Source organism: Gobio gobio (assembly GCF_949357685.1).
Source record: "Gobio gobio genome assembly, chromosome: 12".
NCBI classification, from domain to species: domain Eukaryota; kingdom Metazoa; phylum Chordata; class Actinopteri; order Cypriniformes; family Gobionidae; genus Gobio; species Gobio gobio.
In genome coordinates, this window is record NC_137105.1 from 55,852,967 (window position 1) to 55,870,106 (window position 17,140).

Sequence of the window (17,140 nt, forward strand, 5' to 3'; positions counted from 1 at the left end):
ATGTAATTGTAAAAAATATTAAATCAAATATGGCAAGAAATGGGATGCTGACAACATGAATTGTAAAGCGTTTTAAGTAGTCATGCTGATGGAGAGCAGGCACACAGATGTTTGGAGCAGACATCAGCAGTCAGAGATTGTCCCGCACATGTTCTCCACTCTTGCTTCAGGGTTGTGGGGTTCAGAAGGGACATGATGGACGGCTGGGACAGGTGAAGGTGTTCACGGTGGTCAACTGCTTCATCAAGCTGTGTTGAGATGGCAGCAGATGTGGGCTTCACCGCCTGTAAATGTGTGATGGTTTGTTAGAACAATACGTTTGAATAAAGCTTTGTTTCATGGTGACTTATTCATTTGTGATGTTTACTTTTATTCATTCTTTTACTCATTAATTCATGTTTCCTATTGTTGTCAGTAAATAAAATATTTTATTAAGTCATGCATTTATTCATTGCTTGACTGAAAATTGGTATTCATTTGTCTAGTGTATATTCATGCATCGCTATGTCATATGACAACAAGTTGCATTTTGCTTGTTTTACTAAAACAATATAATTTTCAGTAAAAAAAAAAGTAATATAATTAAGTATTGGTCAGCATTTGTTATTATTATTATTATTATTGTAAGTGTTTTAGTGGGCTAGCAATGCAATTCATTCTGGGGGTAATCTTAATTTTGAATAGTAATAACTTACATTTTAAGAGTATAAAATCAACAGTGTTCTCCCAAGGTGAGATCTTCGAGCAGCTGAAAGAGGTCCTCGTTGCAGACTCTGAGGGAAACTGCACAGGTCGGGCGGTGGAGTTATTGATGCTTTGAGCTGTTACTGCACCTGTCACTCATAGGCCTATCTTTTATTTTATAATTACATGGTTGTATCTTTAACAATCCTAATAATAAAACAAATATCATGGGTTTGCATACATTATATACAAAGAAAAAACAATAACAAGGTTAGATATCTTTGAATAAGGGATTGAGGGATAAAACTGGAGTTAAATTTAAAAAGGAAAATATAAAGGAGATTTAGGCCAATTTTGCTTGTGGATGACATGTTTTGCATATAAAATAAAGAAATTCCAACATATTTAAGAGATCACGATTGTGGGTTTTGGTAAGGATAAAACTGGGTCAGATTAGTAGGGTTAATATCACAAAATAAATGGGCAGCTGTTTCTTCAACAAGCCCACACAATTAGCAAGTTTAATCAATATTAAGATATTTATAGATCGATGAATTAAACCTGTCACTCGTCTTTCAAGTTGTTGCGCTTGAGATAACGTCGTAGGTCACATGATAACGTCAACATGGCGCATAAAGTGCGGATCGCATTCATACTTAACGAGATCAGGCAATATAGTACCTACTCTTTTAGAGCTCGTTAAGTAAGTACTTATTGAAAATGAGTGCCTACTCAATGAGTATGCGGTTTGGAACGCAGCCTGTCTTTAACGCCAAACAGGAAACTCATGAATATTCATGTAAGCTCCACCCAGAGCCATATAGAGGGCGGAGCCACCGAGTAAACGTCACGCGTTGTTGTGTCGGACTCTGATTGGCTGTTGAGCCACATGAAGGCTAATGATTGGCTAAGCTGTACATTTGAAAACATGTCGTTGTTGCAGTTCTACAGTTAGCAGAGCGGGGCTAGTTAACGGAAATATTAGCGATTAATATTGTTATTAACGTGTTTTAAATGAGTCTCGTTTAACCGTAAACATTCCCCCACGGACTTTCTGTGTTCAACAAGAAGAAACGATGGACATTAATTCTTATTTTCAGTAAGTAGCGTGTTAGCATCTGACCGAGAGTGTGTGTTCGTCCTGATGATGTTTATGATTCAGTTTGGTTATTAATATGGGACAATATCATGATGTTTTGTTCTATATAACACAACTGTGTGTCTCCCTTCTCTGGGCTTGTGTGTTTTAATTAGTGATGGGCAGACCGAGGCTTCGTGAAGCACTGAAGCAGTTGAAGCAAATGTGTCATATTGTTTCGAAGCTTCGAATCAATCTGACACCCGTCTCTACGCCGCCATCTAGTGGTCATTTCCATGTGTTGATCTGAAATACCATGACAATTATCCATGTAAAAAAAAATTTTTTTAACATCTGTCTGACAACTACATGATCTTGGTTTTGTAACCTGTAGCCTCGTCATTGTAAAGAACTATATATATTTTGTTTGTTATACAAAAGGAACATTAATAAAATAAATAAAGCCACAATGTGTCACATTTGTCACAAAACATTTTTATTCAAAAATATGAATTGCTCTGCTGTTGAAGGACTCAGCTGACTTCTTTTTTTTACATATAATTTCTCCAGCCTTTGAAAAAATCCTCTCATAAGGGACACTTGTTGCTGGCATGCACAATTATTTTTGGATGATGTAAATACATGGATGATGTATTGTTGCAGAAGGCTAGCTGCCTATCACAATACACACATCTCACTTTATTTGGTGCTTCCAAATGGAAATGCTCCCACACCACAGATGTACGGCATCTCTTGCGTGCAGCCTCCATTTTTATATATTCTATTAATATATCTATCTATATATCACCTATGAATCTATATCTATATAATTCTATATATCTAACTTATGCTGTGCTATCTATCTGTCACTATCTAACTTAGCCTATATGAATGTGTCACTATATCTATCCTAACTATATGTCACTGTCTATAGCCTACCTATCAGTCAATATATCTAATTTAAATCTAGCCTAAATATAACTAACCAAAGCGCACTATAAATCTCACTGCTATCACAAAATCACTGCTATCACAAAATCACTCTCCTCTCACAAAAACCCACGAGGTGAAGATGGATTTACTTCACTTTTAAACTGTGGTGAATTAGGTTTATACAAATGTGTGACTGTGTGGCTTGTTCCCGCCCCCTTTAATCAACGCAGTTTCGGAAGGCGCCACCTGATGAAACACTTTGAAGCTTCATTTAGCCATAGTCACGTGACATGGGTGTTTCGAATCACAGTTCGGAGCAGTGTTTCGAAACATCTGCGCTTCGGGATCTCGGCAAAGCCCCGAAACGTCTGTTTCGCGTCTGCCATCCCTAGTTTTAATACATTTTCATACATCTATGACAGTCTTTGAGTCTCTTGTGCTCATGAATCTGATCATAACTCCAGTAAACAGTGAAATATTCCTCCAGTGTAGATCAGCTGTTCACACACACACACACACACACACACACTCCAGTGTAGATCAGCTGTTCACACACACACACACACACACACACACACACACACACACACACACACACACACACACACACACACACACACTCCAGTGTAGATCAGCTGTACACACACACACACACACTCACACACACACACACACACACACACACACACACACTCCAGTGTAGATCAGCTGTTCACACACACACACACACACACACACACACACACACACACACACACACACACACACACACACACACACACACACACACACACACACACACACACACACTCCAGTGTAGATCAGCTGTTCACACACACACACACACACACTCCAGTGTAGATCAGCTGTTCACACACACACACACACACACACACACACACACACACACACACACACACACACACACACACACACACACACACACACACACACACACACACACACACACACACTCCAGTGTAGATCAGCTGTTCACACACACACACACACACACACACACACACACACACACACACACACACACACACACACACTCCAGTGTAGATCAGCTGTTCACACACACACACACACACACACACACACACACACTCCAGTGTAGATCAGCTGTTCACACACACACACACACACACACACACACACACACACACACACACTCCAGTGTAGATCAGCTGTTCACACACACACACACACACACACACACTCCAGTGTAGATCAGCTGTTCACACACACACACACACACACACACACACTCCAGTGTAGATCAGCTGTTCACACACACACACACACACACACACACTCCAGTGTAGATCAGCTGTTCACACACACACGCACACACACACACACACACACACACACTCCAGTGTAGATCAGCTGCTCACACACACACACACACACACACACACACACACACACACACACACACACACACACACACACACTCCAGTGTAGATCAGCTGTTCACACACACACACACACACACACACACTCCAGTGTAGATCAGCTGTTCACACACACACACACACACACACACACACACACTCCAGTGTAGATCAGCTGTTCACACACACACACACACACACACTCCAGTGTAGATCAGCTGTTCACACACACACACACACACACTCCAGTGTAGATCAGCTGTTCACACACACACACACACACACACTCCAGTGTAGATCAGTTGTACACACACACACACACACACACACACACACACACTCCAGTGTAGATCAGCTGTACACACACACACACACACACTCCAGTGTAGATCAGCTGTTCACACACACACACACACACACACACACTCCAGTGTAGATCAGCTGTTCACACACACACACACACACACACACACTCCAGTGTAGATCAGCTGTTCACACACACACACACACACACACACTCCAGTGTAGATCAGCTGTTCACACACACACACACACACACACACACACACACACTCCAGTGTAGATCAGCTGTTTTCACACACACACACACACACACACACACACACACACACACACACACACACACACACACACACACACACACACACACACACACACTCCAGTGTAGATCAGCTGTTCACACACACACACACACACACACACTCCAGTGTAGATCAGCTGTTCACACACACAAACACACACACACACTCCAGTGTAGATCAGCTGTTCACACACACACACACACACACACACTCCAGTGTAGATCAGCTGTTCACACACACACACACACACACACACTCCAGTGTAGATCAGCTGTTCACACACACACACACACACACACACACTCCAGTGTAGATCAGCTGTTCACACACACACACACACACACACACACACTCCAGTGTAGATCAGCTGTTCACACACACACACACACACACACACACACACTCCAGTGTAGATCAGCTGTTCACACACACACACACACACACACACACACTCCAGTGTAGATCAGCTGTTCACACACACACACACACACACACACACACACTCCAGTGTAGATCAGCTGTTCACACACACACACACACACACACACACACACACACACTCCAGTGTAGATCAGCTGTTCACACACACACACACACACACACACTCCAGTGTAGATCAGCTGTTCACACACACACACACACACACACACTCCAGTGTAGATCAGCTGTTCACACACACACACACACACACACACTCCAGTGTAGATCAGCTGTTCACACACACACACACACACACACACTCCAGTGTAGATCAGCTGTTCACACACACACACACACACACACACACACACTCCAGTGTAGATCAGCTGTTCACACACACACACACACACACACACTCCAGTGTAGATCAGCTGTTCACACACACACACACACACACACACATACACACACACACACACACACACACACACTCCAGTGTAGATCAGCTGTTCACACACACATACATGCACACACACACACACACACACACACACACACTCCAGTGTAGATCAGCTGTTCACACACACACACACACGCACACACACACACACACTCCAGTGTAGATCAGCTGTTCTCACACACACACACACACACACACACTCCAGTGTAGATCAGCTGTTCTCACACACACACACACACACACACACACTCCAGTGTAGATCAGCTGTTCTCACACACACACACACACACACACACACACACACACACACTCCAGTGTAGATCAGCTGTTCTCACACACACACACACACCCACACTCCAGTGTAGATCAGCTGTTCTCACACACACACACACACACACACACTCCAGTGTAGATCAGCTGTTCTCACACACACACACACACACACACACTCCAGTGTAGATCAGCTGTTCTCACACACACACACACACACACACTCCAGTGTAGATCAGCTGTTCTCACACACACACACACACACACACACACACACACACTCCAGTGTAGATCAGCTGTTCACACACACACACACACACACACACACACTCCAGTGTAGATCAGCTGTTCACACACACACACACACACACACACACTCCAGTGTAGATCAGCTGTTCACACACACATACATGCACACACACACACACACACGCACACACTCCAGTGTAGATCAGCTGTTCTCACACACACACACACACACACACACACACTCCAGTGTAGATCAGCTGTTCACACACACACACACACACACACACTAGATCAGCTGTTCACACACACATATACATACACACACACACACACACACACACACACACACACACACACACACACACACACACACACACTCCAGTGTAGATCAGCTGTTCACACACACACACACACACACACACACACACACACACACACACTAGATCAGCTGTTCACACACACATATACATACATACATACACACACACACACACACACACACACTCCAGTGTAGATCAGCTGTTCACACACACATACATGCACACACACACACACACACACACACTCCAGTGTAGATCAGCTGTTCTCACACACACACACACACTCCAGTGTAGATCAGCTGTTCTCACACACACACACACACACTCCAGTGTAGATCAGCTGTTCACACACACACACACACACACACTCCAGTGTAGATCAGCTGTTCACACACACACTCCAGATGAATAAATGACACTTTACACCGATCAGGCGTAACATTATGACCGGTGAACACTTTCCTCTACACCGATCAGGCGTAACATTATGACCGGTGAAGTGAATAACACTGATGATCTCTTCATCACTGCAGGGCGTTTGAGCTGAGCGTGCGCAGCTATGCTGGAGACGACCCGTTAGACCCCTGGGATAAGTAAGAACATCTTTAATGTCTTTATTCTAGCTGTGATGAAATGATCCCCTCTCTGTCTGTCACTCATGGCTGGTGTGTGGCAGGTTTGTTCAGTTTCTGGAGAGCAAGCTGTCAGTGGAGGAGAGGAAGGGTTTGTCTGTGGTGCTGGAGCGCATCGTTCAGACCTTCCTTCAAGATGAGCAGTACCACAACGACCCGCGATACGTCGCTCACTGCGTCAGATGTGTAGGTGCACTCTTGCTCTCTCACACACACTCTTCTGAAGGCAGGATCTGGCTCTGTGAGATGAACACACACCTGCCTCTCTCTGTCCAGGCCAATTTCTCCAGCGACCCGATGGAGGTGTACAGCCATCTTCACGGCCGAGGCGTGGGGACGCAGGCGGCGGCGCTGTATATAGACTGGGCTCATCAGTTTGAGAAGAGAGGGCAGCTGTCCCAGGCTGAGATGGTGTACCAGAGAGCGCTGGAGAACAAGGCTCAGCCGCAGGACAGTGTGATGCAGCAGCACAGGTGAGAGACACTGAGCCTCTCCATATCCATATTCTGATATTACCATGACCTTTTATATATCAAAAGCTCAAGGGAAAGTTGATTTCTCAACTCATGACCCTTTTAACCAATGAACATTAAACACACATGACTAAACATGCGTCATCGTTTTAAAATGCCCTCGTTTTCACAGTCCTCACTACAACGCAAACAACAAAAATGTATCCACTTTGGGAGCGTTTTCAACGCATGTGTTCGGTCATAATTTAATTCAACACAAAATCAAACATTGAATGCGTAGAGACGGTGGAAATGTAACGACACAGATTACAATCACAGGAAGCGGTGAATAATGCAGCATCGTGATGTGTTTGCAGGCTCTTCCAGGGCCGGATGAGCGCTTCGACTGCAGCATCAGGTACAGTAACTCTACACATCTCTACTAGGGATGAAACGATTACCGGTTTCACGATAAACCACGATAAAATTTAGTGACGGTTAGTAATATCGTATGAAATTTTATTATCATTAAAACCGCGTGTGATTATCACAGTTGTGAAAACTCGAGGTAAATCTTGTCCAGTCAGCATCAGTCTGGCGCAGCGCTGTTTTCTGAATGAGAATAAATGGCAGAAAGCAGTGACAGCACTCTGGAGATTGTTCAGCCTCTAAAAGGACCAAATCTGAGGTGTGGTCATATTTTGGCTTTTACAAAAGTCCTGAGGAAAACTTAATCTAAGATGGTCACCCTGTCTGCAGAACATGCCAGAAGAAAGTCGCTGTAATAGGGAAAACACTTCAAAACTACGAACGCAAGGCAATTGGACTTTGACCTCAGTACCAAACCTACATCTGGCAAATAATAACGTGAAGCGAACGAACAAATTCAGACAAGACTAGGGTGACATTAAGGGATAATCAGGGCTTGACATTAACAACCGCCATTTACGAGTGTAACGTTATTTCGGCTGCACACTAGTCACTCTGGCTGTTGAACTTATAATAGTCTTCTCAAAAGCCATCTGTTATAATCGCGTTGCGCATTATAAGCACTTACACGTGTTTCTATTTAGTTTATGAATGCAATGTCTCAAAATCAGAGGCGTTCAGATTAGCGGAGTTTTGTTCAGAGCGCGCGCGCCACGCTCACTCGCTGAAATCTGCACTCAAAGCAGAGATAAACGAGCGATGTACGCAAGAGATTCACTCATCATACAGTGGTTGACTGTTTTTGTTCTATTTCAGCAGCGAAAATGGTTTAAAAACACAGCAGAACCACAGCGCATCTGATATGACTGGCATAACGCGGGCGAATTTAGGGACCGTCTGTAAAGTTACACACAACATTGGTAACGTTATACACGTTTCAAACTTCAATAGCATTTGAAGAGAATGACAGTCATAAAACTGACTGTAAAGTGTTCATCTAGGTGTCAGGTATGATGCACACATTTTGATATTTAATAAAATAAACTGTCAAATCATATGGAAATATGGATATGCATTATTTCACTTGGATACTGTTTGGGCTCTAACACAAAATATGCTAGATTTAAATGTGTCTGATAGAACACTGATGAGAATATTGCTTGGGAATATATTTACAGTGATAATATAAGAGATTATATTTACGACAAATTATTATTATTTGTGTGTTATGTGTTGCTATTGATGACGGCCATTAAGGAAGGAAATCCCACAGAATCTAGCTTAAAAAAGTGCATAGAGCTGCTTTAGTTATTTGTTGTTTGTTGAATTTCAAATATAAAACTTGTTGAAATGTTTTAAGTGTGTGCATATGTTCTTTTTGAACACTTTCATCTCGTTTGAACAAAACCGTGATAATATTGATAACCGTGATAATTTGGGTGACTATAATCGTGATGTTAAATTTCCATACCGTTTCATCCCTACTTGTTTTAATTAAAAAATTCAGAACCTAGATAAAACTCCCCCTGCTGCTACTCTGATTTGCATTTGTGTAGCTCACAGCATGTTCATTTACATGATAAAGCCTCCTCTAGAATTAAGGAGAGGGGGGGTCATGGGGGGGCAACTGCCAAGCAAGGCCCACGTCAATTTCAGACAATTTACGGCAGTTTTCAGTGTTGCCTGCAAATTGCCGTGCACAGTCGTAAACCTGAAGTTCCACGGCAATCTACAGTGCCACATACTGACGAAAATCCCACTTTTCATGCAGTGTTGAGCGCAACTTTTTTTTTACTGTTAAGTCAATTCTTATCAGTGTTCTTGTGAGTTATGCTGCGTTCCAGGCAGGTTTTTGAGCCCGTAAATTACAACTTCAAACCACGACTCACGACTTTGTAGTGTTCCAGGCAAAGTCACGCCAAACTGCCTGAGCGCAAGGAATCGTGTGGTAGTTTCATGTAAACAAAGCATGGCGGACCGTACGGGGTGTATGCTCATTTACAATCATTTCTATCGCCAAAGGTGCTTACTCCTTACTTATTTGAGGGAAACGGAGTAGAAAAAAAACAGCGCAGATGGCAATAAAAGCTGTTATACCTTTTATTTTACGTTATTTGTATATTTGTTTCATAAACACTGCATCCGTAGGGGCTGCCATTGTCATGGGCTATGTGACGTCAGAGCTCGTAACTGGGAGTACATCGATCTAGTACGAGTTCACGAGTGGGAAGTCACGGGTTTGGCTGCCGTTCCAGTTCACTTTCACGGGTAGAAGGTTGGAAAAACACAGGTTACGGGTTGCCTGGAACGCTGCATTATATCCCAACCGCCATAATAATGGGTTGATTACTAATAGAATGCACCTGTAGCCCAACTAACATCTGCACTGTCTAGCAGAGCCAGCAGGCGTAACACTACACACACACATCAAATGATTGTCCATATTAGGGGTGTAAGGATACACCAATACCACGGTTCGGTTCGGTTACGGGTTACCTGGAACGCGGCATAATTCTCAGATGCTTGATAAATACGGGCCCAGATCCTCATATGAGAATGATTAGTGAAGGTCATGTGACACTGAAGACTGGAGTAATGATGATAAATTCAGCTTTGATCACAGGAATAAATCACACTTTACTATATATTCACATAGAGAACAGCTGATCTACACTGGAGTGTGTGTGTGTGTGTGTGTGAACAGCTGATCTACACTGGAGTGTGTGTGTGTGTGTGTGTGTGTGTGTGTGTGTGAACAGCTGATCTACACTGGAGTGTGTGTGTGTGTGTGAACAGCTGATCTACACTGGAGTGTGTGTGTGTGTGTGTGTGTGTGTGTGTGTGTGTGTGTGTGTGTGTGTGTGTGTGTGTGTGAACAGCTGATCTACACTGGAGTGTGTGTGTGTGTGAACAGCTGATCTACACTGGAGTGTGTGTGTGTGTGAACAGCTGATCTACACTGGAGTGTGTGTGTGTGTGAACAGCTGATCTACACTGGAGTGTGTGTGTGTGTGTGAACAGCTGATCTACACTGGAGTGTGTGTGTGTGTGTGAACAGCTGATCTACACTGGAGTGTGTGTGTGTGTGTGAACAGCTGATCTACACTGGAGTGTGTGTGTGTGTGTGAACAGCTGATCTACACTGGAGTGTGTGTGTGTGTGTGTGTGTGTGTGTGTGTGTGTGTGTGAACAGCTGATCTACACTGGAGTGTGTGTGTGTGTGTGTGTGTGTGTGTGTGTGTGTGTGTGTGTGTGTGAACAGCTGATCTACACTGGAGTGTGTGTGTGTGTGTGTGTGTGTGTGTGTGTGTGAACAGCTGATCTACACTGGAGTGTGTGTGTGTGTGTGTGTGTGAACAGCTGATCTACACTGGAGTGTGTGTGTGTGTGTGTGTGTGTGAACAGCTGATCTACACTGGAGTGTGTGTGTGTGTGTGTGTGTGTGTGTGTGAACAGCTGATCTACACTGGAGTGTGTGTGTGTGTGTGTGTGTGTGTGTGTGTGAGTGAACAGCTGATCTACACTGGAGTGTGTGTGTGTGTGTGTGTGTGTGAACAGCTGATCTACACTGGAGTGTGTGTGTGTGTGTGTGTGAACAGCTGATCTACACTGGTGTGTGTGTGTGTGTGTGTGTGTGTGTGTGTGTGTGTGTGTGTGTGTGAACAGCTGATCTACACTGGTGTGTGTGTGTGTGTGTGTGTGTGTGTGTGTGTGTGTGTGTGTGTGTGTGTGAACAGCTGATCTACACTGGTGTGTGTGTGTGTGTGTGGTGTGTGTGTGTGTGTGAACAGCTGATCTACACTGGAGTGTGTGTGTGTGTGTGTGTGTGAACAACTGATCTACACTGGAGTGTGTGTGTGTGTGTGTGTGTGTGTGTGTGAGAACAGCTGATCTACACTGGTGTGTGTGTGTGTGTGTGTGAACAGCTGATCAACACTGGAGGAATATTTCACTGTTTTACTGGAGTTATGATCAGATTCATGAGCAAAAGAGACTCTCTGAGGAACATTAAACATTATTAATGTTTCCAAGCGTTTGTCAGAGACTGTAAGTCACAGATGCGTAACAGTCACATATTATAGTTCACTACATTTGTCACATCTGTGTGTAGTTTGGTGTGTGTATGGGCAATAATTTGATGTTTGTGTGTAGAGTTACTACGCAAAAGCACCAGTTTTAGAAAAAGTTAAAATAGTTTTGAATGAAGTGTTGATTTTGCGAGAGGTGTGTGTGTGTGTGTGTGTGTGTGTGTGTGTCACATCACACACATTGTTTGACTAAAACAGGGTTATTCAAATCTTGCCCTGGAGGGCCAAGTTTATCTCCAAGTTTATCTCCAACCCTGATCAAACACACCTGCCTGTGATTTTCTAATGAACCTGAAGACATTGATTAGCATGTTCAGGTGTGTTTGATCAGGGTTGAGCTAAACTCTGCAGCGCATTGGCCCTCCAGGGCAAGATTTGAATAACCCTGGCCTAAAACTTTCAGACTGAGGTTGAAGTTCTCTACCTTCTAAAGTATAATTGATATTATTGTCAAATAATCAATAATGTAATATGTATGTATATTTTTTATATTGTCATGTGTGATTTGTTCTGTGTGCAGGTCTGAAGTCAGTTCGTCATTATGGAGAACAGAGGGAGCAGAGAGAGATCTTCATCTGCAGAACCCAGCTGTGTGACCTCTGACCCCAGCTGTGTGACCTCTGACCCCAGCTGTGTGTCTATGAGGAGTGACGGATCCATGAGTCAACCTCTTAAATTCAGTGGAGCAGTGACCTCTGACCCCAGCTGTGTGTCTGTGAGGAGTGACGGATCCATGAGTCAACCTCTTAAATTCAGTGGAGCAGTGACCTCTGACCCCAGCTGTGTGTCTGTGAGGAGTGACAGATCCATGAGTCAACCTCTTAAATTCAGTGGAGCAGTGACCTCTGACCCCAGCTGTGTGTCTATGAGGAGTGACGGATCCATGAGTCAACCTCTTAAATTCAGTGGAGCAGTGACCTCTGACCCCAGCTGTGTGTCTGTGAGGAGTGACGGATCCATGAGTCAACCTCTTAAATTCAGTGGAGCAGTGACCTCTGACCCCAGCTGTGTGTCTGTGAGGAGTGACGGATCCATGAGTCAACCTCTTAAATTCAGTGGAGCAGTGACCTCTGACCCCAGCTGTGTGTCTGTGAGGAGTGACGGATCCATGAGTCAACCTCTTAAATTCAGTGGAGCAGTGACCTCTGACCCCAGCTGTGTGTCTGTGAAGAGGTGAGATATGATCTAGTATTAGAGACAATATTTAACAGAACTAATGGAAAAATTGCAGAAGTATCCCAGAATGCTGATCTCTGAGGTGAATATCTCTGTGGAGTTCTGGTGTTTATGGACTGTCATCTGACAGCCGTTCTGGAGATATTCACCTCAGAGAAGAAAGAACTCACACTTTAAGGCTTTTAGACGTGTGTGTGTGTGTGTGTGTTTGTGTCTTAATTCATCTTCACTTCTCAAAATTATGAGCTTGTGTGCTTTTCCTGCCTCACAGCAGACCAACAGACAAGGCCAGGACTTTAGATCAATAATACATTATTACATTATAATTTTTTTTTTTTTTTTACCAAACTCTCATATCTCCTCAGAACACTGTGATTATAGAGCTCGAGTCTGATGGGATCATTCTGTGAATCTTTTTCTAAAGCTTGAAGCTGGTCAGTATTTACTGCCATTATACAGACGAACACGAGCAGGACATTTATCAACATTTCTCCTTTTGTGGGCTGAAGAAGAAAGAAGATCATAAGCCATTAGAGCAACATCAGGTTGAGTAAATAATGACTGGATTCTCATGTTTGGCTGAATTTAACGGGTCCCTTTATCCCTTTAACTGCTCTAGTGTAACTTAGAGACCACATTTAATATGAGACTCAGAAACACACTGAACACACAGAGAGATGAGTTCGGTTTTTATTTCTGATTTCACCTCAAATCTGTGGACAAACATTCAGTGATGAACTTTGACCCCAATGTCCAGATATAAGACACTTATTGTCTGACAGAATCTCTGGTGTCAGATTGAGGATGAGGTTTGGGTTTCTTCATCATCTCTTAAAGCTCTTAGTGAGTTTGTTCCTGGTCTCTGTCACCTTGAGCTGCTCGCTGGAGGATTGAAAGACACGCTTTTCCTTTTCTCTGTGTTTTTCTACTTCTCTGTTTTCTGTGAAGCTGCTCTGGATCAGTGAGCATTGTGAAAAGTGTTTAACTGACACTGACATGAATACATTAATTACACAGAAAATACTAGATTGATCTGTTTTGATTTGCTGCATAATTTAAGTTTAAATTTCATTTACATTTATTTATTGTTCTTTGTCATTGTTTGATCAGAGTGGATAGAGATGATCCGACTGGAGATTCTCCTCAACCAATGAATGATGAGCTCCAGAGAGTCAAAGACCGACACAAAACCAGCATGAAGAACAAGTATGAGAGATTATTTGAGGGACTGAAACTCCAGGAAAATGAAGCCCTCCTGAACAGGATCTACACACAGCTCTACATCATAGAGGGAGAGAGAGGAGGAGTGAATGAAGAACATGAGGTTTTACAGATGGAGAAAACAGCCAGAACACAACACTCACAAGACACTCCAATCTACTGCAATGACATCTTTACAGCCTCACCTGAACCAGGACGTGAGGAGAAAGAGCAGATCAAGACTGTTCTTACTAAAGGCATCGCTGGAATCGGAAAAACCGTCTCTGTGCAGAAGTTCATTCTGGACTGGGCCGAGGGAAGAGCCAATCAGGATGTAGATTTCATGTTTGTGCTTCCATTTCGAGAGCTGAACTTGATCCGAGATCATCAGTACAGTCTTCACAGACTTCTGCTGGACTTTCATCCTGAACTTCAAGATCTGGACTCAAGGATTTATGAGGAGTGTAAAGTTGTGTTCATCTTTGATGGTCTGGATGAAAGCAGAATCACACTGAGGTTTTCAGACGCTCAGGAAGTTTCTGGTGTGACTGAGACTTCATCAGTGGATGTGTTGATGTCAAAGGAAGTTTCTGGTGTGACTGAGACTTCATCAGTGGATGTGTTGATGTCAAAGCTCATGAAAGGAGAGATGCTTCCCTCTGCTCTCATCTGGATCACCTCCAGACCAGCAGCAGCCAATCAGATCCCCTCCAAATACATCAACCGTCTGACAGAGATTCAGGGATTCAATGAGCCTCAGAAGGAGGAATATTTCAGGAAGAGAATCAGGGACGAGCATCAAGCCAGCAGAATCATCTCACACATCAGAAGAGCAAGAAGCCTCCACATCATGTGCCACATACCCGTCTTCTGCTGGATCTCATCCACTGTGCTTCAGAAGCTCCTGGAAGAAGATCTGAGTGCAGAAATCCCTCAAACTCTGACTGAAATGTACATCCACTTCCTGCTGATTCAGATCAACATGAGGAATCAGAAGTATGAAGAGAGAGATCCAGAGAAACTCCTGCCGTCCAACAGAGAAGTGATTGTGAAACTTGCTGAAGTGGCTTTCAAACAGCTGATGAAGGGCAATGTGATGTTCTATGAGGAGGACCTGAGAGAGAGCGGCATAGACGTCACTGACGCCGCAGTGCATTCTGGGATCTGCACTGAGATCTTTAAGGAGGAATCTGTGATTCATCAGAGGAAAGTCTACAGCTTCATTCATCTGAGTGTCCAGGAGTTTCTCGCTGCTTTCTATGTGTTTTACTCTCATGTGATCAAGAACAAGAAACCACTGCAGGAATTCAGATCTTACTGGTCTGATAAAGACTCTCTGTGTGATCTACTAACATCAGCAGTAGATAAAGCCCTCGAGAGTGAGAATGGACGGCTGGATCTGTTCCTGCGGTTCCTGCTGGGCGTCTCTCTGGAGTCCAATCAGAGACTCTTACAGGATCTACTGACACACACAGAGGAAAGCTCAGAGGACATCAGGAGAATCACACAGTTCATTCAACAGAAGATCAAGAGTCTTAAGTCTGAAGATTATGCACCATATGTAGAGGGAATTGATATGATACGCCAAAAAGATCTAAAACGATATGAACTCTCAGCTGATCAGTCCATCAATCTATTCCTCTGTCTGCTGGAAGTGAAAGATCAGACTCTGTCCAGAGAGATTCAGGAGTTTGTGAAATCAGACAAACACTCAGAGAAGAAACTCTCTCCGTCTCACTGCTCAACAATCGCCTACATGCTTCAGATCTCAGAGGAGCCGCTGGATGAGCTGAACCTCAGGAAATACACCACATCAGCTGAGGGCAGAAGAAGACTGATACCAGCTGTGAGCAACTGCACAAAAGCTCTGTGAGTGTGAATTATTCACTAATGAAGAATCATGTTTAATAATGAATCTGCATCATTTGCTAAATGAGAGGTTTACTCCTGAATAACAAGCTCAGAGTCTTAAAGGGCTCATGACGTGCCTTCTCATTATTTTAATGTGGAAATGAAGCAGTCAGTCAAGTTAACATTATTTAGGAAATGGATTTACACTCTAATCAAAACTTATGACAAACACGATAAATGTAACCATTTAAAAGAAAAAAAGACGTTTTGTTAGAGCTTTTGTAGCAAAGTCTTGCAAAATCTTGCAGAACTATAACCTGTGACGTCACGGGGTTGGTTGACGCTGTTGGTAGGGGTGGGCGATATAGCCTCAATTATATCACCATATTTCAAGAATATTTGAGATAATGATATTTATGACGATATAGAAAAACAGATACACACACACACACACACACACACACACTCACACATAGCACAAACACTCTCTCTCACACTCACACACAGCACTCACATACGCAGACACACATATACACACACACTCTCTCACACACACACACCTCACTCTCTCTCTCTCTCTCTCTCTCTCTCTCTCTCACACACACACACACACACACACACACCTCACTCTCTCTCTCTCACACACACACACCTCTCACACACACACACACACACACACACACCTCACTCTCTCTCTCTCTCACACACACACACACACCTCACTCTCTCTCTCTCTCTCACACACACACACCACTCTCTCTCACACACACACACACACTCACACACAACACAAACACACTCACACACACAACACTCACACACGCAACACACACTCACACTCGCATGCACACACTCACACACACTCACACACTCACACACAGAGTACACACACACAG

At 43.5% G+C, this 17,140-nt stretch overlaps 2 protein-coding genes across 2 annotated transcripts in view; both read left to right on the forward strand.

Moving 5' to 3' along the window:
• The window catches only part of LOC307134797 (uncharacterized protein), a gene marked incomplete at both ends in the record, with an annotated part of 40,457 nt that extends 27,837 nt beyond the window's left edge, over nt 1-12,620 (forward strand). Inside the window, 5 exons of the mRNA XM_079830794.1 lie at nt 6,950-7,009; nt 7,093-7,234; nt 7,325-7,521; nt 7,878-7,918; nt 12,538-12,620. Of these exons, the coding sequence (XP_079686920.1) occupies nt 6,950-7,009; nt 7,093-7,234; nt 7,325-7,521; nt 7,878-7,918; nt 12,538-12,620 (523 nt within the window). The remainder of the gene's footprint in view (nt 1-6,949; nt 7,010-7,092; nt 7,235-7,324; nt 7,522-7,877; nt 7,919-12,537) is intronic.
• A 1,690-nt stretch (nt 12,621-14,310) lies between these two features.
• Nucleotides 14,311-17,140, forward strand: part of LOC307134799 (uncharacterized protein) — a gene marked incomplete at its 3' end in the record, with an annotated part of 36,158 nt that continues 33,328 nt past the window's right edge. Inside the window, exon 1 of the mRNA XM_079830796.1 lies at nt 14,311-16,262. Within this exon, the coding sequence (XP_079686922.1) occupies nt 14,344-16,262 (1,919 nt within the window). The 5' untranslated portion in view covers nt 14,311-14,343. The remainder of the gene's footprint in view (nt 16,263-17,140) is intronic.